This window comes from Neolamprologus brichardi, chromosome 11 (genome assembly GCF_056152115.1).
Source record: "Neolamprologus brichardi isolate AB-2024 chromosome 11, ASM5615211v1, whole genome shotgun sequence".
Lineage (NCBI taxonomy): Eukaryota > Metazoa > Chordata > Actinopteri > Cichliformes > Cichlidae > Neolamprologus > Neolamprologus brichardi.
This window is the reverse complement of record NC_142114.1, coordinates 17,727,419-17,750,147: the sequence shown is the minus strand read 5'-3', so window position 1 is coordinate 17,750,147 and position 22,729 is coordinate 17,727,419. Positions and strand designations below refer to the sequence as shown.

The 22,729-nt window shown below is 42.3% G+C and overlaps 1 protein-coding gene across 1 annotated transcript in view; it reads right to left on the bottom strand.

Annotated features, from left to right (window-relative positions):
* The window catches only part of ephb6 (eph receptor B6), a 43,800-nt gene extending 23,102 nt beyond the window's left edge, over positions 1-20,698 (bottom strand). The window contains exons 1-3 of the mRNA XM_087848250.1: positions 20,584-20,698; positions 9,692-9,756; positions 3,380-3,652 (exon numbers count right to left, since the gene is read on the bottom strand). Coding sequence (XP_087704376.1) covers positions 3,380-3,652; positions 9,692-9,756; positions 20,584-20,641 — 396 coding nt within the window. The 5' untranslated portion in view covers positions 20,642-20,698. The remainder of the gene's footprint in view (positions 1-3,379; positions 3,653-9,691; positions 9,757-20,583) is intronic.
* Positions 20,699-22,729: the final 2,031 nt, after the last annotated feature.

Here is a 22,729-nt window from a genome sequence, read left to right as displayed (position 1 = left end):
ATAATTATTGGTCAGGAGGAAACAAAATAGCTTAAAGAGAGTGTGGCTGACATCAAGTAAACAAGGGGGAAATTATGGAGGCACTGGTTTACATATAAATATGTAACACATGGTAAGATTAAAGATAAGCTCAGATCGTGCTTTTTTAGTCGCAGGCATATGCATACTATGAAGTAGTTTAGTATGCAGTGTAATCACTGACTCAAGATCTGTGCAGGTCCCAGTGGGGATTCGTGCTGAAGTCCCTGTAAAGACTTTCATCTCTGCACTGCTTCCTGCTCTTCTAAAGCCCTCCTCTGATTCCTCATCAGGCTTTGATTTGCATTTTTAAAAAGCATTTGACTTCCCCAAGGAGAAACGCATTCATCTATACAAACAGAGAATCCCTCCCACTGATGTCTCCTGATGTAGTTCAGGCAATTCACAGACTCAGTAGCTCGAAAAGCAGCAGAGGAAAAGCACTAAATTAAACAACACCAACAACGCTAAGTGCTTAAATAAATAAATAAATCACATGGGAAGTGTCAGTCTTCACTGACAACACGTGGGGTTCAGAGATTTTTCCGCACTCCGTAGAAAACGGTCATTATATGTGTTAAGGATGTAATTAGTGGGGCTGAAGTGACATTTATGGAGACCACAGTGACACTAGATTGTGCTTCGCACCAGTGTAGTCTGAGGATGGTGTCACTTTTTCTTCAACAATCAGTGATTATACAATTGCTCAGTACCATGGGACATGATAGGATTCACTGTTTTGATGGAGCATTAGGGGAATAACAATCAATCACCAACACAGCTCGAGTTTAATGACTCCGTCTGCAGGTGGCCTTGCAGCAAGCGGTGACAAAAAGTCAGGATTTAACACTTGTTCAAATCAACTGTGGCCATATGAGCCTCAATTAGAGATTAGTTACTCAACTTTTTAGATTTCCAGTTGATGTGTTTGTGTAGTTCTTGGAGGATGCTGAGCAGCAAAACAAAACCAAAACAAACAACAGGATATCTCAGTGCAGTCTGCAGCCCAGCATGTTAGGATTAGTGCACGCAAACTGCGACGTGACTGCCTTGCAACAAGCTTTGTAAACCCACTATTACATTTGTATAAAACTGCTAAGTGCTAGAGTAAACACTAGATAAAGTGGTGAAAGAGTTCCAAGTGGGAAATCTGTGATTAGGAAGACTTAACAGGCTGTTTATCGTCTTAATCTGTCATTGTTAGTCTATTATATGTGGTTTACTTATTTAGAGTTACAGTATGTTTGTTGAATGTAACATAAAAGTCTTGATAGTTTCTATCTAATGTATCAACGTTTATTTCATCTGGATGAAATATGCAAAAGAATAAACTTAGAATAAACAACACTGATGGAGTCAGTGAAAAACATCCATCTATCCATCCATTCGCTTCCACGGGGGCGCTGGAGCCTATCCCAGCTGTCATAGGGCGAGAGGCGGGGTACACCCTGGACAGGTCACCAGTCTGTCGCAGGGCTAACACACAGAGACAGACAACCATTCGTGCTCACATTCACTCCCACATTCACACCTATGGGTGTGGTTACCACTGTGCCACTGTGCTAACAGGTCACAGTTTTCTGTCTCGCTTGTGATTGTGGAGGAATTTTGCCCCATTATTTTTTACAACATTACTTCAGTTTATTAAGATTTGCAGGCAGCTCTGTTCAGGTCCCTCCACAGCATTTCAGATCTGGACTTTGACTTGGCCATTACAACACTTTGATTTTTTTCACTTTCAGCCATTCTGTTGTAGATTTGCTGCTGTGCCAAACTATTTGCTATACAGAGAAATTAATGTTCGACTTAATGACCGCAAGGTACCCAGGCCTTTCGGCCGTAAAACAAGCCCAAATCATCACCCCTCCTCCACCATGCTTGACAGAAGTCTCGTGGTTTGTTCACATGTAACTTTGCAGACCTGAGCCGAGCTTAGACAAGAGCCTTTTCTCCTGGCAATCCTTCTAAACAAGCCAGTATTCTGTCTTTTTCTTGATCAAATGTCATGAACTTTAACTAACTGAGGCCTGTAGATTCAGAGATGTAGTTCTTGGGTTTTTACCATTTCTCTGAGCATTGCATGGTCTGACCTCGAACTTGCTGGAACATCCACTCCTGAGAAGATTGCGACGTTATCTTAGCACACACCTGAATGCTCTAGAGCAGTAAACTGCCAAAACATCTGCTTTTATTGAGCTGCTCACACTTGTTGTTGAGCAATTAATCAAATACATTTGACTTGCAGCCTTGCTGCAACTCTTACGTCTTCTGGGTGCACTGTTTCTACAGGACTACACAGAGTCACATGAAAACTTTCTTTTTCATGTGACCATCAAACCCCAACCTGAAATCTTTAATTACCAGTCATAAAACACAAAAGCCTGAATAAATACTCACTGTTGTTACAGTTGCCACATTTAGTCTGTTCAATACTACATATGTAATTTATTTATCACTATAATTTGACCTTTTTTAAACATTACTTACAGATGGATTATTTTCAATCGAAGATTAGTTTTATTATAAATGTCTAGGTTAGAGTCCACTACTTGGGTTGCTGCTAGTTTCTTTTTTTTCCCAAGATCAGATGAGTTTGTTTCATATCCAGATGTTAGAAGAGTGTTTCTAGAAATACTGCCAGAACTGGGTGACTGTTTGCTGCCAAATTAATTGTTGGGCTTGTGAGGATGTTAAGCCCTGTGACCTGAATTTAGGCAAATGCACGAGTGGCACAAGCTTAGGCAACAAAATTTCAAAACATGCCCGTCAGAGGAGAAACCTTTCTTCATCTTTTTGGTCATTTTTGCAGTAGAGACAGACAGGAAACACAGCAGGAGACAGCCGTGACATGACATGCAGTCCTTCCAGCTAGCTAGAAGTCAAACATGTGCTGCTAAGGACATTTTAGCCCATGTGGTGCACATGCTTTGAATTTAGCCATCAGATTAGCTTTTCTTTTAGAACTTTTCTTTTGCTAAGTTCTGGTGCTAACCACATACACTTTAAGGGCCCTTTTCCAACTCCAGATTATTATTCTTGGACTCTGTTAATGTAGCTTTGCATTGTTCACATTTCAAAATAATGATATTTATCATATCCTGGATCTTAGTGCAGCCTATCGAGTCCATCCTCTGTCTGAAACAATCAGTTTTTAGCTGCCAACTTCTAGTAAAAACTGCCTGAAGCTAAACACTCAGAGCAGCCTGAAGCTGAGCTTTTGGCTCCCATATGATTGAAGCTGCCCATGTTTAATATGAGTAGCCACCACTGTAAAACTATTTGACAGAAAATTAACAACAGTATAATACATCATCTTTAGAATTAAATGCATTATCGCAGCTCCTCCAGTGTGTCACCTTACCTCAGCTACCCAAGTCCTCTCCAGCTCCCTCTGGGAGTCGGCCTGCTTGTAGTATAGAGTGAGTGTCTCCCTGCAGGCGGGCGACGGTGAACGCAGGCTCGCGCAGTCTCGCACAGAAAAACGCAACGTGACAAACACCCGTGGAGCTGAGTGGCGGTACAGGAAAGGAGTAGCCAACCAGTTGTCCTGCTGACGAGGATTTTGGTTGACATTGCAGACTTCAAAGGTTCGTATGAGCTTCCCTCGGTCATCCAGGACGCTGACCTCATCCCACTGGAAGACAGAAACAATATTATGAGTTTGTGTAAACTGAGCTCAGCAAAACAGAAATAAAACTATAAGCACAGGGCTCCAGAATAGGCCTGTATAAACTGTTAAAACGCCGGTATGTTTATGACTTTTCCACAGCCATGAATCTTACTCATGACTTAGAAGGCGGTTTACATTTTACAAGGTAAATATTGAACATATTGCTGCTGTTGCTGACATCAGCCTTGTCCTTCACTGGGTGTTCTCTATAGAGGCTACTTGAGATAAGTCTGATAGAGCAGTTGGGTTTTTTTTGTTTTTTTTGCTGTAATATCAAAGGAAAAGCTTTTTTCCTCTGTCCTCACTGATCTAGGTCGCCTCTATAGTGCTGCAGAGTAGGCTCTCTAATTACTTAATCAATGATTAAAAGAACAGTAATTTAATTAAACAGCTCCAGCCTTTCATTTAGAGCAACATGTTTCAGGTGTTGAAGACAAAACTGTGTTAACAGGGACGGTTCAGCTCTCACTGTGGTAAAGCCTTTGAGGCTTTAGGGTTTTGGTGATTTTTGCCTGTTTGTGGTGCTTAAAAGTGACATTTAACAAGACTGAGAGGAACTGATGCACAGCAGCACTTTGACCTAAATGCTTACATTGGCATTCTAGCTAGCTATTATTTGGTACTTATTCTAGCATGGTAGCATGATGACATTACACAGAAAAGCTATCATTAACTGACATATTCAACTTCACCATCTTTGTAATGTTTTTTTTTTTTTTTTTTTTTTTTTGTCTCTACACTGAAGTATTTTTGAAAATTGTGTTGTATGCATGCTTTTAAATGTTGCAGAACCTGATTGTGACCCGACAACGAGGGATCTACACAGTTATTATTGATGAAAATTGCATTACGGATTCTTGCAACAAATTTAAATGTTATAGTCTTGTCCTCATGAGTGAAAACTAAACATGCTTAAAGTTGCTGAAATAAACATAATATATACAAGAATTGGGATTGTATGTGACGATCAGATTGGTCCACCTATTGAGAATAGATGCAGACATATATATGCTCATTATAGTAAGGTTTATCAAATGTGATAATAATTAATGCACGTAATGAACCTGTCTCCAAACACTCATGGTCAGGACTTGGACTGACTACATTCACTTTCAGATCGGCGAAGGTTTGGAAGTAATTCCGACCTAATTTATAAACGCAGACAGATTCCCAACATGTTGCATTCAGTCCGGGTTAGACTGCACCAGTTGTATTCTGGTTATATTCCTATATCAAAGTGTGCAAAGTGTGATTTTGCAGTTTTGCAGCATCTGCGTCTCTGTTTGTGGAGGAATTTCTAAATTTCTGTTTCAGATCTGTGAGGTTCTGACTCGACTTGTGTATGTAGACAAGACTAGTCACAGTTCATCGATGTCATATCACAAACTAACTGCATGTAACTGCCAACTTGACTCCATTCTGTTGCAAACTGATAGCAGACCTTTTTTAATCACCTTCTTGACACACCAAAATCACTCTGAAGATGACCTGGTCCCCATCTTCAAAGCAACCAAAGGTATTAAGGTCATAATTTTATCGTCACAGTTGTTGTACTTCTGGTCTTCAGCCACTGTTTTCCCTGGTGTGACTGCAGTGTTAACCAGTAATTTCAGCTGTGAAGCCTTGGGGAGTATGGATTTCTGTACTTTCATTCACCCAAACTTTGTTGAGATATTGGACTGAAGCGATGACCGTCATCCCTCATGTTAAAAAAAAGGATAATCAATGTATGTTTTCAAAAAGTCTGCACTGATTATATTTGTTAATCAACAGAAGATAATGTCAGTGGACCATTACCTTAGTACAAAGTACGAAATACAGAGCAACAAGGACGCCTGTGAAAAGACATATTGATGCTAGAATTTCTTCGACGCTCAGATGAAAAATAAATTCTATTCGCAGCTGTTACTCTGAGGTGGAGGCCGAATTATCAGAGACACATCTGAAAGAGATAAACTTTTTTTTCATGCCTTGACATATCTAAAGGAAAGAAAGAAAGAAGTTCACGGGCGATGCTGGCACTTTGCAATTTTAATATGTTACATTAGTATAATGCTGTATTATAATAGCAATTAATGCGTATTATACAGTGACACGTGCTTTTTTCTCTCGCACTAGTTTTGGCATTTGCATGTTCACCATTGTTCACATGTGACAGGTGGCAGACACTTGTGTGCCTGACTTAGGGCAGCTGTTGTGCAATAAAATCAGCAGATTTTGTTGCATTTTTAGGGAAGATAAATCCACGGTAGATGCGCAAATGGATGTGAGTAAAAGAGAGTCGCGCATGGAGAAAATGAAGCAGCCCGGAGACAAGGCTCTGGATGAGACTTTGTAAGATGAGACAAAATGTTAATGTAGCCGCAGGCTTTAGTTTCACCAATTATACAGTGCGTTGCGTTGAAGGATGAAAAGGATCTGCTTTAAGCCTGTGTAGCCCTGAGTGACAAGCAGGGCCTTTTCTGTTGTAACACAGAGGAATTATGTATTAGGCCTCATCATCATTATTCTCCCTATGACAATGGCAAGAGGACAAAAGGTCCTGACACCCTATCAGGGTGTATTTAGAGTGTGTGAATCACTGTTTGTGCATGTTAGTGTATCTCTGCATGCTTATGTCTCTTTCTCTGTGTGGCTCTGACAGCCAGTGTGAACAGAAATCTACTGAGCATCGCACCATGAGAGAGTGCATTCATATTTGGTCCAGCTGAAATAATGATAAGATCAGTGAGCAGATAGAAAGAGCCGGAGTCGCTGTCAGTCTAATGGAGTGAAAGGGCAGTTTTCTCTCTCTCAGGCTTTGGTTCACTCTGTCAGACCAGTGTATGAGGGAAAACGGACGAAAGAGGGGGATCACACCGAGCTCATGGTGGGATGCAGGGATGCGGATGGTGGAGGTAGAAATGTGGGAAAAATAGCAAACAGAAAGAGTGTATGAGTGTATGAGCATTTTTTTTTTGTGACACGCGGCGGTCGGTGCGGTAAAAGCTATGCTGAGTATGTGGCCAGGCAGGGACTTTTAGGTGGAAAGAGAAGCCGCCGTTGTTCGTGTGTGGCATCGCGTGCAGCTCGCTTCTGTACCTTTGTGAAAAAAAACACAGCTTTCATTTGTTTTCTGACCCTAAACCCCCACCTCACTCCCACCTCGCCTCCTGCCCCCTTCCCTATTTTTCCAAGTCTTGTTTTCTTCCTCTCTTATAAAGGAAAGAAAGAAAAAGAGGAGGAAAAAAACGGGCCAGATTGGGGAGGAGGGGGCGGATGAATTGTTATAGGGACGACTCATCTTTGTGATTTAATTTGAACCGAAATGCCAGAGAGCCACGCAACCTCTGCAGTGACAGAGGACAGGGAGGGGCAGGGCCTCGGACACAACCGTGGACACACAGACACAGATACACGCAAGCAGAGAAAGGCACATGCGCATATTTATACACAAAAACGAAGAGCAGGGAGTGAAAATAACAGGAGGGTGGGAAAAAAATAAAAAGGAAAGTCTGCAGTGAGACTGGAAGTCTCTGCTGGTTTGACACTGAAGAAAAATAAGGGGGCAGAGTGGAGACTGACTTGGGGGATAAAAAGAAAAAAAATGAGGCAAAGACCCAGTGGCTCTGTGGCTGTGAAGGGCAAAGGGAGAAAAAATTAAAAGAGGGAGGAAAAACAGGCAGAGATGAAGATGCTTGTCAGTACACTGTAAAAATGGGAAAGAAAGAAAGAAAGAAAGCGCAGGAAGAGAGAAAACACATTAAAGAATATCCACAAACCCTAAAGCAAAAGAAGAGATCGGGTGTGTGGAAGGGGTTAAAAAAGAAAACACACACACACAAAGACACACACACACAACCTCTCTCGCTCGATCCCCCTTTCTTGGTCTGTCTTTCTACTTCTCTCAGCTTGATGCCCCGGGTCAAATAACCATATCTCCATCTCAGAAGCACTTCTCAACCAGGGACTATAAAGGAAAAAAAAAACTCATGCAAATGCTTGACTTGCTCATGCACACACACACGCACACTCAAACACAATTGGATGCTCTCCTATTAGCAGCTGCCATCATGGTTCACAAGTTCCTAACACACATTAGGCCCTAATTATTCAAACATCATGTACAATTATGCTCTGACACTGGAGGCCAGACGAGGGTGGTAATGTATTCCTGCCAGATGTTGGTTAGTAGCTATTAGACTCCATCCTGACAATAACTGGTCACAAGAGTCAACTCAGTTTTGTTTTGTTTGTTTTTCTGCCAAAAGTAACAAATAAATGTTTAGCATTCAGCCTGTTGTGGTTGAACAGGTGATGTCCATTTCAAACAGAGTCTAATAGATGCATCAATGTAGTGTTTCGGTAGGAAGGGTGTAACTACGAGCCGTATTAGAACTGAGATGCAGTCACAAAGAAATGAATGAATTTAACAATCGGATTGGCCCCCAGGAGTTGACCCTCGCACAGTCACGCAAGTGACCTCCTCCTTCCTCCCCCAAACCTCCATACACACACGCACATATATTTACACAGCTCAAGGCAAAGCAACAACCTTGAATACAAATCAACTCAAAAGGGAGATGGGAGATCTACGGCTGAATCTGAGAAGTTTAATTATGAATGACGGCACACACACACACGCACACACACACACACACACACACACACACACACACACACACACACACACAGTGGAGTAGAACAACAGATAAAAAGAATTGGGGGAGCATTTAGACCTTGAAGGTTATCTTAAAGGAAAGGTGAGTTCCTGCCCCGTCTAAGACTGTGTTCAGCGCTCTTGAGGTATTACCAGTGACATATGCCAGCCATTCAGGAAGATAATAATCCTTACCTCAAGCCATAACTAAACATAACTAAACAACAAAGCATTTATAACCTAATTCTTAATAATCTTTGATCTGCGACTTCTGTAAACTCCAAGTGCTGTTGTGGAGGCCTGCTGCACATCTCAGTCACTCTAATCTCTCCACTGTTCAAAAAGTCCCAGAAACAAAAGTTAATACAGCACCATCCATGCTTGATTTTTATGTGTGAAAGTAAAAAGATGGTGGGGAGTGGATTACATTCATCAACAGATGTTGATAACCAAACAAACTGATCATTCATGAAGGCAGTTGTCTGCATATGTTTGTTGTTCTGGTCTTAAAGTGTTTTATTAACTGAATGTACAGTAGCTCAAACCTAATAGACTGAATAACAAGGCACAGGTGATAGAAGGACACAGGTGGAAACAATCCACGGTGGATGCATGGTGAGGTTGGGGAATAAAAGCCCAAAGGCATGAGCGGAACAGGAAGTAAAACTAGAGCAAGACTCTGGAGAAAACTCACCTTCGAGGCACAACAGAAAGAAATGAACGTGGCTAACACTGAGACATGAAAGGTAACATTAATATGTGACGACAGAGACCAGAGAAACTGGAAGAACCATAAAACCAGCCAGCGTAACAAACCAAAACACAACACAGACAAAACAAAACCCCGACACCACGACATGTCTACAGATCTGACATTTCCAATATCTTCAATCTGTTCAACCTCACCCAAAAGACTTTTATCTGAGTTTAGTGACTGGCATCTAATGAATTTTGAAAATCAATCAAGATTTTCTTGTTGTTCAATGAACATCCTTGGCTTTCCATTATTTTCTAACCCGCATGTGCCGAGCAATAAATCCAGAGTGTAAACAGCAAATCGATCAGTATTAAAACGAATATCAGTTGCAGTCCTGTACCATTTATCACCATTATCGATTTAATGTCTAAACTTTACCACCAGCTGCCTGACAGAGTGGTGAAAAACGTTATAAAACTAAATGTATTATTTCATAGTATCCTGTTTTAAGCCCTCATTAGCATTACAGCACAAGGTCCGACTAACAATGCGATTATAACCCGACACTTCAAACATCAGCATGTGCGACACGTGTATAAAACATTCTACAGATGGCTTTAATGCTGCAACAGCTGGAAAACGCATTGACACTCAGCTCCCTGCTTACCCCCGTATCTGGATAGGTGATCCAGCCCAGCTCTGAGGTAGACTCTGTTGTGTCCAGCAGCATCACTGTGAGACGAAGAAGCAGAGACAAAGAAGAGGTTAGAAAAAACAGACAGGAAACAGTTGCGTATGCTTTCATTTTAATGCAAAGAAAACAGGCAGACGTGTGCGTGAGCTTTCAGTTTAAACTTTGATTTCAGCTCAAGAATTTAACTGAGAAACGGAGTCGGTGCTATAAAAGCAAAGTGACTGTTAAACAGAATTTGTAATCATGAGATATTCTCTGAAGGACTGAAAACCAAATAGTGTGTGAGGCTGTGAGGCCATAAAAACATATAAAACATGGATTTGCTCCAGTGAAACTGAAGCAGAAAAGCACTTTGCAGAGTATCCCTTTTGAAGGCGGTTGTATAATTAATCCTTTTTTTTTCCTTTTGTAAAATACCACAAGTTGTTGGAACCATTAGTCCCATTTTCTTTGATTTTTCTCCCACCACATCCAATAAAATCCAGGAGAGCTCCAGCTGTGTGCATCTGTCAAATTTAATGACTGCTATAAAGTGATGATGCACTCTGGCACACTATTCTGGTGTTTGAAAAATTAAACTGATTGACCTGATGGGGCACTGTGATTAAAGGTCAAATTTCCCAACTTTAAAAGGCCATAACAGTTACTGTCACAATTTGTTGAAACTTGCCGTGCTGATGCTTTTCATAGCTTGTCCCAAAGGGAACCTTCGTCATGTTTCGGGCAGTTAATATGTTCTGTGTTCCTCTTTTGTTTCAGGTTTTGCTCATTAACCCTGATCAAGAGCGAAAGCACAAGAATAGCATATGAGTTTTATGCTGGAGTGTGTTTTCCCATAATTTGCTTTAAGTGCTTCAAAAAGCAAGCTGGCAAAGAAATTACGCACACAGACACACACATGCAAAGTGACTTTAATGCTGAGTGTTGCGTGCTGACACATGGCAGCTTCCCACACAAAAACTGAAGCCCTTGAATTTTCCATTAGCATTCCAAAACCGTGGTGGCTGCCGCTCCTTCAGTCTGGCACAGTCTGCGCTCGGTGCTGTTCAAGAGCCACCGACTGAACGCGGGCCAAAGTTTGTCGTGCACGCAGAGGTACCAAAAACATCAGACTTCAGATTAGGATGCTTGCACAGATGGAGGTAATGGAGGAAAACGCTCAGTGCCTGATTGCATCAAGCACAATACTAATCAACTAAAGGGCTGTAGACACGTATACACACAAGACATTGTGGGAGGCCCGCGGCATTCGCCTCTGTTTACAAATAAATAATTCTTCTCATTGTCGTTATACAATTTTTATGTTTTTGCTTCCATTGCGTGTCACACAATAATTCACCAGAGAAAAGGGGCCTCTCTTTTTTCCTGCCTCTCTCACTGACAGCCAGACAAAGGGTGGCAGAAAAATATTATCTACATAATCAGCACTCGCACACGGGCATTTGAAAAGGTTCCCCGGTCCACCAAAACACCAATAGATACATTGTGTCTCTCTCCTTCTGCCAGTCAAACACAGAAGTACTCTGTGGCACCGTGAGCACACTCAATCCTGTCGCATGCCCAATAAATAAAACAAATAATAAGAAAACTATATTATTTGTGTCTCATGACATGAATCGACCCCACCCCTACTGTTCTCTGACTGCTCTGTAAACAGATTTTTTCGGATTATAGTCACAGATGGACACCCCGCAAATCTGTGCTTCAAGCTTTCCTTTCCCTCCTCTCTTTTTCCCCCCTTTCCAAACCCCTCAGTCTGTCTATCCATTTTCACCCACTGGCTGGTCTTTATGTCACTCTTAGTAAATTCACACATTTTTCCATGGAAGTTCTCCAGGATTTGGAGTGATATGAATTGTATCAAGAAGAGAATACAAATAGACTGTGACAGCTAAGGATTATATGCAGCCACAGGCATCAGAATAAACAGTTTTTAGTGCCGCGCACGTCTGGGAAGCTTGGCTAGTGGAATTTTGGAGGCAATTGGGATAAAATCAGCTAAAGGAAGAAAGCTAAACTCACCAAGCCAGGGATGTTTAAACCTTTGAATTTTGACAGTGTCCATTAGTGAGACACCTTTCAGGCTTTGTTTGACTCCAGCTGTAAACGGTGTGCCATTCCAGCTGTGCGTGATGGCATGCAAACTCATTATTGATTACTTTCTTGGCCCTGCGAAAAATAATCTTCAGTTTGTCAGATTGACTAACATGTTATATGTGACCTCATTAAGCACCATTTGATTTATATCAGTTAAGCAACAGACACAAATGCTGCAAAAGTGTCATTCCAAATTCAATTAACCTTCCGCTTCAGGGCACAGTCATGCATAAATAACACGGAGCAAACTATTTTTGACATTAATATTTATGCCTCTACTATTTAGTTTCTTGTCGCTGGGCCTTGGGGACAGAGGTCCTTACATCGCCTCCGCTCTTTCTTCCCGGGATAAACCTGTACATGAAGATTACATGGAGGAGCGTTCAAAGTGCTTCATGCATGTCTCATTGCGTGACATTAGCATGTTGAATAATTCACCATGGCATCCTAAGATTAGCGTTGAAGTGGTGTGTTATGCACACCTTTCAAAGATTAGTTGGAGCTTGGGCAGCGTGGCTCTGGTGCGCGTCTGTTTGTGTGTGCGTGAGACAACCATGAACAAAAGAGAGGGACATTTACTGGCAGGTCCACTTGGCAGTAAAAGCCCCTTTATTTAACTCTCAGACAGCCCACTCTATGTGCGCAGAGCACTACAGCATCTCCGTTATTGGTCCATCCGATGGCTGAGATGCTCGAAGTTTGTCCCTGACAGTTTGACGAAGTGCTGAGTCTGCAATCTGAGCCTGAGTGCTGCGTTAATGCACGCTGGCCTCTTACGTCCTCCTGTTCCACTCTGATTTTTTTTACTCGCTCTGCTCGATAACTCTACCTCCATTTTGTCCCTTGTCCCTTGTATCCTCCTCCTCTTTGCATGTGTGTATTATTCATCCAAAATGTGACAGTAGGGTCTGTCAGATAAAGAGAAACACTCTTCTCCGTTACTGATGGCACCTCTGCTGTTTGTGTGGAAAGTGGTTTGATACTCAGAGAGAGAAAAGGGGGAGACAATATAGTAGACAAAGCGTCATTATGGAAGGAGAGGCTGGCGGGATTGTGTTTGCGCATATGAATGTGTTTCTTTTGCTCTTTCCCCCTCTCTTTCTGTCCACGGTGTGGGTGTAAATGCTCTTCTGCCTTGTTATAGAGGTGACCTGCATTAGTTCATGAATGTCCCCTCCGCCACTGGAGTGCTCACTTCAGCTGAGTGACCCTCTCTGCTCTCTCCATCCATTTCTCTGAGTCCAACACTTTTCCTCTCTGTGCAGCCATGCATACACCGACACTCTCCAGTGCTAAGTGTAGTGCCGTTGTTCATGTCACGCCTCTTTGACAGCAGATGTATGCTACTTTAACGCCAAATTTTGCAAGGCAGTGAAGCCCCTCCTGACTCACTCTGAAAAGAAATTTGCTGTAAATATTAATGCCTACTAGAGGGATCCGAGTGTAAATTATGCCTTAACACCAAAGTGAATGCACCAGCAGAGAAGACATAGTCAGCGAGCTCACAGGTAACAACACGTTACAGAAACACACTCATGCACACACACACAAAAACAATTCCCACAGTGCCTGCAAGCGTTTTGAGCAGCGGTCAGCTTGTGTTTTGTCTTTTGTCCACTCATCCACCCATCTCCACCCTTTCTTGATACACTCCAGATGCTCCCTCCCACAGACAGTCAGTCAAGGACAAGGCCCTTACCAAACCCTCATTACAAACAACCACAGTGAGAGAGTGATACGCCAAGTCAGAAAGAGAGCAGGAGGAGGTTGGACGAAAGGAAGGAAGGGGATTAACATGTCTCCAGAAATAAGCATGCACATGTCAAAGGGAGTTATCCCAAAAAAACTGAATGAAAGCGCAGCTGCACCAAAGAGCACAAACAACCAGGTTAGATGATCAATCCCTACGTGCAGGCAGCAACAGGCACAGGTAGGAGGACACATCAAAACAACTGATTCTCTGTCTTGATTACAGCATGTTTGCTAAAGTAAAACTGGCAGGCCTGAAGATGTTAAAATTATAGTTTGACTTCTTGAGAGAAACAGTTATTTGCTTTCTGTCAATCTTGTTGGAATAAAAACCTGTTTTAGTTGTTCAGGCAAGCTCACAGGCAGATTGAAATAACAGGCATTAGTGGGATGGTGGCAAGCAGCAACCACTGCAGTTGAAAAAATGAAGCCAGCACAAAGTGCCAGAAAGTGCAGCTCAAATGGCTGACTCCAAACGTGACTGAATCCTCACAGACGCCATGTTAAAATGTCCAAATAAACATGTTACAGGCTGGTGCAACACAACAGCTGGATGGATTTTTTTTTTTCAAAATTTTCCAGTTTAAAATGTATTTGCTTTTATTTTCTAGCAGTTATGTAGCCAATGTGTCACCTCAGCTAACTAAATTGGAATTTTGTTGTGTTTGTGCTGTTAGGGCCTTTTACATGTTTTTAGAACAATTATCTGAAGAAGAGGTCTGTGCTCCAGTTTTGATGAGTGAAATCCTAATGTTTTATTTTTTTATTAGCTCGCACTAATCAGGTATCTTTAAGGTATCCATACAGTCTATGGATGCACATTGCTAAGCTAGCTAGCTAGCGGTACTTGATAACTTAGCATTCTAAATATAGTCAGTTCTGGCTCCAAAAACCAAGATGGTGACGTTAATGGGTCTCTCAACATTCCTGGAAGGGATTCATAGTGTTTCACTTTGTTCTTCACACCAAAAGTGCCACAAAGAGCTGTAACAAATGAAAAAAGTAAGCTTGGGAAAGAAGTTCAAACCCAGCTTACTTTCACACTTCTTCATAGCTGGCCAATCACAGTGTGAAGTGGGTGAGAATATTGTATTGTCAGTTTCAGAAAGTCACAGAAATGGTCCGACAAAGGCCTCCAAATCTGAAGGTGGTAAGGAATATATGACTAAATAAATTGTAGGTGAACTAAATTTAAATGCGGAGACTGACTCTTATGTCTGGTGTTAAATAGGAGACACAAACTGCCACTTAGCTTAGCTTAGCAATGAAGGTGGAAGGTGGGTAAAATCTGTGTGCCAGTTCTCAAAACCTCAAAACCTCATAACAAAGGATTTGTTGATATACTGTGGGTCTGGCATGTTGTATTTCAAGGCCAGGGTAGCAGTTTCCTGTGTGTTTGTGTGGTGCTAAGGCAAGTATCTGCAGGTTCTGATTTAATGTCTGCAGTGCAGACATGAGGGAGGCATCAATTTTCTAACCTCAGTATTGTGACAAGAGCAGATAAAGGTATAACCTACTAAGTTAAAAGTATTTACTTTTTCTTTACGTCTGCATCTAATAATAATTTTATATTTTTTGTGTTTAATCTACGTTCACATTCACACCTGAGGTTGCCCATGGTAACCCCATGCAGCTATTTGTGTTGTGGAAGAAGCTGGGGAGAATGTGCAAACTCCACGCAGCAAGCATCTTGATTCAAACCCAGGACCTTGTTGCTGTGAGCTGACAGTGCTAACCACCACACAGCCATGCCACCCTGCATCTCACCCTGTAACAGCAGGGAAAGGCTCCAGCAGCCCTGAATTAGGTAAGCAGAAGGAAATGAATGGATGGATCTGTGCCATAGATATGTCATAATTGCAAAAACTATTCGACATGCAGAAATATGACTAAACGTCATCCTCAACCAGCACACGATTAAACATGTTGGCAACTCCACGACCGAGGTATAACTCAGGTGTAACTTTTTAATCTTCTTTGATCAAAGGACTTGATTGTAAAGTCAGGAGCAGATCAGAAATATTTCACTTGTTCGTTTTTGTCTGAGAAGTTCAACGTTTTGGGAAGACAAAAACAATCGTGATACAAGTTTTTACTCATCCACCAGGTCAACAGTGACGAATGCTAGGGGTATAGTTAGAGTTGAGCTTTGTTAAATAGGCAAATGTCACCTTTCAAATAAAGTTTCATATAATTATTTTGGCATAACAGCTTCAATTTTAAATAGTTTTCACTTAATCCAAATAAGTAAAAGTACTATAAAAAGTGGGGGACATTAACCCAACCTAAACCCTACCCCTCACCCGAACGCTAAATGTTTTGCTAGTGGCATGCTGGTTGTTAAAAAAATAATATTTCACTCGAGTGGAGTAATGTGTACAAAGACAAAAGCGTAAAAGTTTCTTCTAAACAGGCTTGACTCCTCCATTAATAGATATCCAGTTACCACCAAAAACAGAAGCCGAAAACATCATCTTCTCCACCCTCAACCCCCACCGCTGCCAGATGAAGGAATGCAAGAGATCAGTTTAATTCAAACCCACTGTGTCATTTCTCATTAGTGAAGCCTTCAACAGCCTAACTCAGCTCTCTGTCCGTTCGGTTGGTGCCAGCACCCAAACTGCCAGGCAACTGCTTTAATGTGAAATTCAAAACTAAAAACTGCATTCCAGTGTTACAGCGGCCCATGCCACGTGTTCATCTTTTAGCATTTTTTTTTTATTTTTTTTGGCTCTAACTCGTTGCCTGTCCACACAGGCGTATTATCTGTGACGCTATCTGCCACGACATTGCCTGGCTCAAAGTGGAGAGTCTTGGCTGAACCTCTTATATCACAAATGGCAGATGTGTCATTCATTTTAATAAAAGTGGCCTAATATCATTACAAAGCTCTCAGCATGCTGGAACTAAAAATAAAGCTGGGTCACAGTTAAGTGTTGTAGTGTCAATGATGGGTTGAGTTGAGTCCTCCACTTCCCACCAGCGTGTGATTTCTTGGTTACTGCAGCCCCGTGCACATGCAGGATGGAAGGACGGGCGCAAGAAGCTGCTGAGGGCTTTTAGCGGCATCCGTTCGGCAGCACTCCCACTGTGACAAGCATGCCATTTATTTTCTTATCGCACTTTCTCTAGTTGATCATGTCCTGAAAGAGTGGCTTATTACGCCTAGGATAGGGAGGGTACTCTGCCTAATTAATACCCAGTTAAAACCAGAGACAGCAGGAAAGATGGCCCAGATGACCTTAGAGTGAGAATGTCAACATGGCTTTAAATTTATGCAGTCTGGTGTTTCAAGAAGGATTCGTGTCCTTTATTTAATTTAAAGCAGCAGTAAAGCAGTGTGTATAGAGTGGCCAGATGGACTCGTTATCAGCAGTATGCACTTAAAATATCAAGGTAAAAGGATCTTACTTGCAGAAAAATGGCCTCTTGCATCATTACATCCATAATACTGATGCATCAGTCTGTAAGCAGCATTGTAATAATGTAGCTGTCACAGTATTTGAAAGCAGGACCAAAATGCAGGACCCAGGCAGACACCAAATGACAAAAATGGACCTTTATTTAGCTGGCAGTCCAACTCCAAAAAAATAAAAGTCCAAAATGAAAACAAACCGATATCCAAAAGGCCATCATAGGGAGCCAGGCATAACAGAGAGCACAAGAGGGGAGATTGACAGATGCTATGACAATGCTTCACAGTGTAATAAGGGAAGTGGAAATCAGAAATAGGTGCAGAGAATAATGACAGTCACAGGAACGAGGCAAAAGTCAAAGCCAAACAAAGGTGACAACAACTTCCAAAGTTAAACAGGTGAAAGCAAAAGAACCCAACAAAGTAAAGAGAGGCAAGAAAGCAGAATAACAAAGAAATCAAAACTGTGGCTGCCGGTGGAAACTGCGCTACTGTTGGCTGAAGATAGAGAGGGATGAGAAAATGAAGTCAGAGAGGCAACCCTGCGATGGTTCGGACATGTGCAGAGGAGAGATAGTGGATATGCTGGACAAAGACAGAAGGAAAAGGACAATGGCTGTAGTGAAAGAGGACATGCAGAGGGTTGGTGTGACAGAGGAGGATGCTAGGGATAGGGTGAGATGAAAGGAGATGATCCACTGTGCCAACCCCTAAAGGGAGCAGCCGAAGAAAGAAAAAGAAGAAGGAGAAGGATAGCTAACTCAAAACATAACCAACAGGGAGACAGTAGGTTTTTATACTTTTATAGTGCTGGTGTAGGTTAGTGGTAGATTCACAGCACATTTGAAGGGTGATGAGAGAAACAAAGTATTTCTGTACAAATTAGTTTTTTGACATTGAACTGTTTCAAATGTGATATTTAAATGGTGCGTTTTGGTAAAGTGGTAGCAGTTGGCTGCTTTTTTTGTAAAAAGTTATGCAAAAATTTAGGGAGATATTTTATAACATCATAAGGGTTTTTTTGTAAAATCTTTATGTGAAGCCCTGCGATAGACTGACAACCCATCCACTCGCTCTATGATGGTTGGGATAGGCTCCGCCCGTCCTCACTCCCAACCGATGGCAGGTAATGGCTGCCCCTCCCTGAGCCTACTTCGGTTTCCGAGTTTTTCCTTCTCAGTGTTGGGAAGTGCTTGCTCATAGGGCGTAGTCTGATTGCTGGTGTTTTCTCTGTAATATCTTCCTCTACCTCTTTACCTTACAATACGTATTAGATTTGGAGCTATAGAAATAAAATGGAATTGAATGGAATTAAGTGTAGGGAGTAAAAAAAATTGCATTTTTTTCAGAAATGTTATTAAGTAGAATTATAGAAGAAACGTTTTATTTTACGTTGAGAGAAATGCATGAATTCATTAATCAATGTTGTCGTTAAAATAAAAAATCTATAATTTTTTTGAGCAGCCTGTTGCCATCTGGTGATAATCAGAAGAGATTACCTTTCCAAGGCATGAAACAAGTTTAACTAACAGTGCAAGGTTAATTCCTGGAACCGCATGGTTCAGTGAGCATCGCTGCAACTCCGCTCGGCTATGACGGAAAGGGCCGGAGGGGCATCAGGTGTGTCTCCCGTTCAGGCCCTTGCTTGGGTGTGAGGTGTTAATCCAAAGTGAATACGCAATCCTCGACACAGATTCGTACAGTTCAGAGGCTCCACATCAACAATGCATGTGGGCGAATGGAGCAACACTTACACATGGCTGCATTTGAGAGATGCAAATCAGTTGTCGCACACACCTCTTGTGATTTGTCTTCATGAGAAGCGGCAAAGATTTAGGTTTTTTTTAACCTAGAGGAAACTATTGAAAAAAATGACACTTCCTCATATCTTGTGATATAAAAATAGACAATAATTCGGATTTTTGATGCAGATATAGTGTACTTGAAAAGCAGATGGCTCACATTTCACAATAGAAAGAACGACTTTAAAAATAGTTAACGTGCAGCTATATCCAGCCGGTCCAGACGTCATTTGCTGCGATGAAAGCCGAGGCAGATGCCAAACCGTCCATTCACGATGTAACTGGATGTTTCACTTCATGTGGATTTATGGGGACGCCCATGCTATTGGGTTAATACTGTATTATCCCGAGTCAGTATGGGCTCGTTACACTGCCCGGCCTCTCTCCTCGCAGTCATTCTGTCTCATCTTAGTCCAAGCCATCTGTTACACGCGCGACTCGAATCCACGGCGTGAGGCTGACATATAAGTTACCACTGTAACAGACTATTACTGACACACACCTCGCAGTAAACTAAAGCCAAAGAAGAAGATGAGCGCGAACAGGTGCAGCTCTTTGCAACATAGAGACATATCCTTTGAAAGTAATTGCGTGCTGACTGCTGACACCCTCTCTAGTGCTGGGGACAGGGTGTAGGAGCGGGAGCTATGTATAGGCCGAATCTAAAGGCATGTATGCACCTATAGCCGCACACATATGGAGACACGGAGACACACACACACACACACACACACACACACACACACACACACACACACACACATATATATATATATATATATATATATATATATGTGTGTGTGTGTGTACAATATATTATATATATATATGTACAAAGCCAGTTTGAGTCATCATGTTTTTGCAGGTTTCTCAAGTCAGCCCACTCTGATCTGACAGAACACTTCATAGATGGAGTCTCACTTAATTATCCATCTTTTTCAGACTGTCTGTCACTCGCTCTCTTTCTCTTTCTCTCTCTCTCTGACACACACAAACAGTCACTCAGTCTTGCACTTTTTAAGGCATACATTCTTTCCATTTATGTAAGCAAAGCATTAAAAGTTACCAGGAGAGAACAGGAGAAACAGGAGAAACAGGAGACACGCTTTAAGGACACCAGTGCAAAAGAAATAAAAAGGGGGGGCAATGATAAGATGAAGAGGGGGCCTGCGGCTGTCACATCCATGAGATCATGTGTGACACGGGAGGGGGGTGGTAGGTCACCGAGTGCATAGCAAAGAGAAGGGGTTATGCGGCTTATTATTCATTTGTCTTCTGCCTTATTTCCATATCCTTTTGTTGCCGGAGCTTGATAGGTCCTGGCACGCACCTGGCCCTTCTGTGCCAACAAACTACTATCTGATGTGCTTCTACAGTGGTGCACACAAGCATCTGCATGCACATTTACGTGCACTGTTGCTTTGAGACACAATACAGAGCCCAGAAAACTAAGGGCTGTCTAAGCAGGGGTAAAGGTGGTAATTATTCCGGGGGTCCCAAGGTGCAGGTGGGAGACTCATAATCCAGGGTGGCTTGACTCGTAGCGTGGCAGACTAATGTGCCACAGTTTCACACATTGTCAAAGTCCCATTAATTCCCACAGAAGCTTGTTCTTAGAGAGCTATAACAGTTGCATACTAAGTGCCCATCCTTCACTTGTAGACTTGTTTCAGGAACGTGATGAGAGCGCTGTACAAACACGCCATCAAGCTTCATGACCACACACACACACACATACACATACACGCGCGTGCGGTCACAGGTTTGACGTGAATAAATGCAATCAAAAGTTTGGTTCTTACCTTCCTCAGCTGAGTTAGGCTGGAAAAACAGACAGAGAGACAGAAAGACACTCCACATCTCCACTACAGAATGACACTGACAGGGAGAGAGGGAGGGAGAGAGTATGAAAGAGAAAGAGGGAGATAGAGTGAGTGTGTGTGACAGAGCAAGAGGTGGGGGTGGGGGGGTGGAGAGGGGGTGGAGTCTGTTTGCTCCCTTTATCTAAGAAAAAGAGAGAGAGAGGATGGGGGGTGGATGGATGAATGGATGAGGGAAGCAGAAAAATATTTACAGAGCAGCAGATACAATAAGTACGCTGCCAAGTGAGGAAGTAAACAAAACACCGTTGTCACAGAGACAGGAGGAGAGAACGAGTGAGAGGAGGAAAGTGGGAGAGAGGGTTTATTTTCTTATATGGGAGAAACAAAGACAGAGAGAAGAGACGACACGAGAGTGACAGAGAGCGAAGGGAGAGAATTAATAAACAAGTTTTTCTGGTCTTTAAAACAGCCGTCTAGACACGACTAACGGCGTCCATTGCAACGCTGGCTGGCAGGCTGTGGCATCCCTCTCATGTCTGGACACTGTGCTAACCCGCATTTTTTCAAGCTGTGGCATGTGAGTGACCAACTTTTTGCTGTTTTTCTTGATCTCACTCAGCTCAACCTTTATGGAAAATGAATATAATTTAGACACGTTTTTTGGGACGCTCGACATCCTTCATGTGGCTTCATGCTCTAACACCACTCCACCACAACTACCACCCTACTCTCTCAGACACACTCCTCGCCTCATAGGACAGCTCATCCAGACAGTATGTAGACTCACACTCAGGCACACACACACACACACACACACACATCTGAGCAGCCCTTCTGGTCTGTGCACGCCACTAGCTGGCCAGCCTGCAGTACTGCAGCTTGTTGATGGGCTTTCATGCTCCAGTTCACTGCTGTGAGTAACTGCTGTGGACTCTTGCAGGGAGATGTGCTGTGTGGGTTTGACACAGTTAGATGGCCCCATTCCCAGCCAGCCGGGGGGCCCCTTACCAAAGGCTGTGTGCTTCTTCGATGGGCTGAGGTACACAAGGTAAAGCCAAACAGGAAATGGAAGATTATATTGTATAGCTAAAGCGACCAATCAGACTGAAGCTTATCTTGTCCATCGTCAGAAAAATTTTGATATAAGCAAAAAAGGGAAAAAGGTAATTTCAGCTTTGACTCAGAGCAGGTAGCTTTACATCTTGGATTTAGCAGATTTTTATGCCAGATGGCCCTCTGACACAACAGCCAAGGGATTTGTGTGTCCTCATGGAATCAAACTGGGCACCTTTGTGATTGTCAGACAAATATGTAAACATCTACAATTGACTTGTGAGCCCCACTAGGGGAGAAATTTCAATCTCAGTCTGGTTGTCCACATAGGTGCTTAGAAATGAGATCACCCTTTTGGAGCACAGGTATGGGGTTTAGTCTGTCACACAGACCCGATTCAGTGCGACTCTAATCATTGTGAATAAATGATTAATCTGCTTAGAAATCATGGAAAACTGGAGTCGCTAACAGCTTTTAATGAATTCAGTGTGATGCAGGCACGTAAACAAATAGTGGGATGTAAATTATCTGTAGCCCACAGGTACTCAGCAGATTCTTCATCTGTCAAAGCATTATGGAAATTTGAGCCATGATCGCAGCTTAAACTGAAGACGGATAATGTATTACAAGACTAATGACAAAAACCTTTAATATCGACTTTCGCCTCAGTTTTGTCTGCGAGCAAATTCTTAATCAGTGTCTTTTTGCTATTCTGAAAAGCGAGTCCCTTTGGATGTGACCTCACAAACACGAGATCAGTGATTTAAAAACAGATCACAGGAAGTTCCCTCTGCGTCTTCTGATTTGATTTTTGAGCTCGTAACAAAAATGTCAACACAATACACGAATGTATTATTTAAACCCGATTCATCAACAGTGGCGCTCGTGGCTTGTGTTGTAATACCGCGCCTCACAGCTCACTGAGGTTTTTCCACAGCGAAACGAGAAGGAAACGCTGCAGTGGAGAAGTGGTTGCCCGATGGATTACCACGGAGCGACAGTTAACATTAAACATTCATGATAACTAACTGGCTTTGACTTGTGGCCTTATAAACTCACAAAACTTATGATC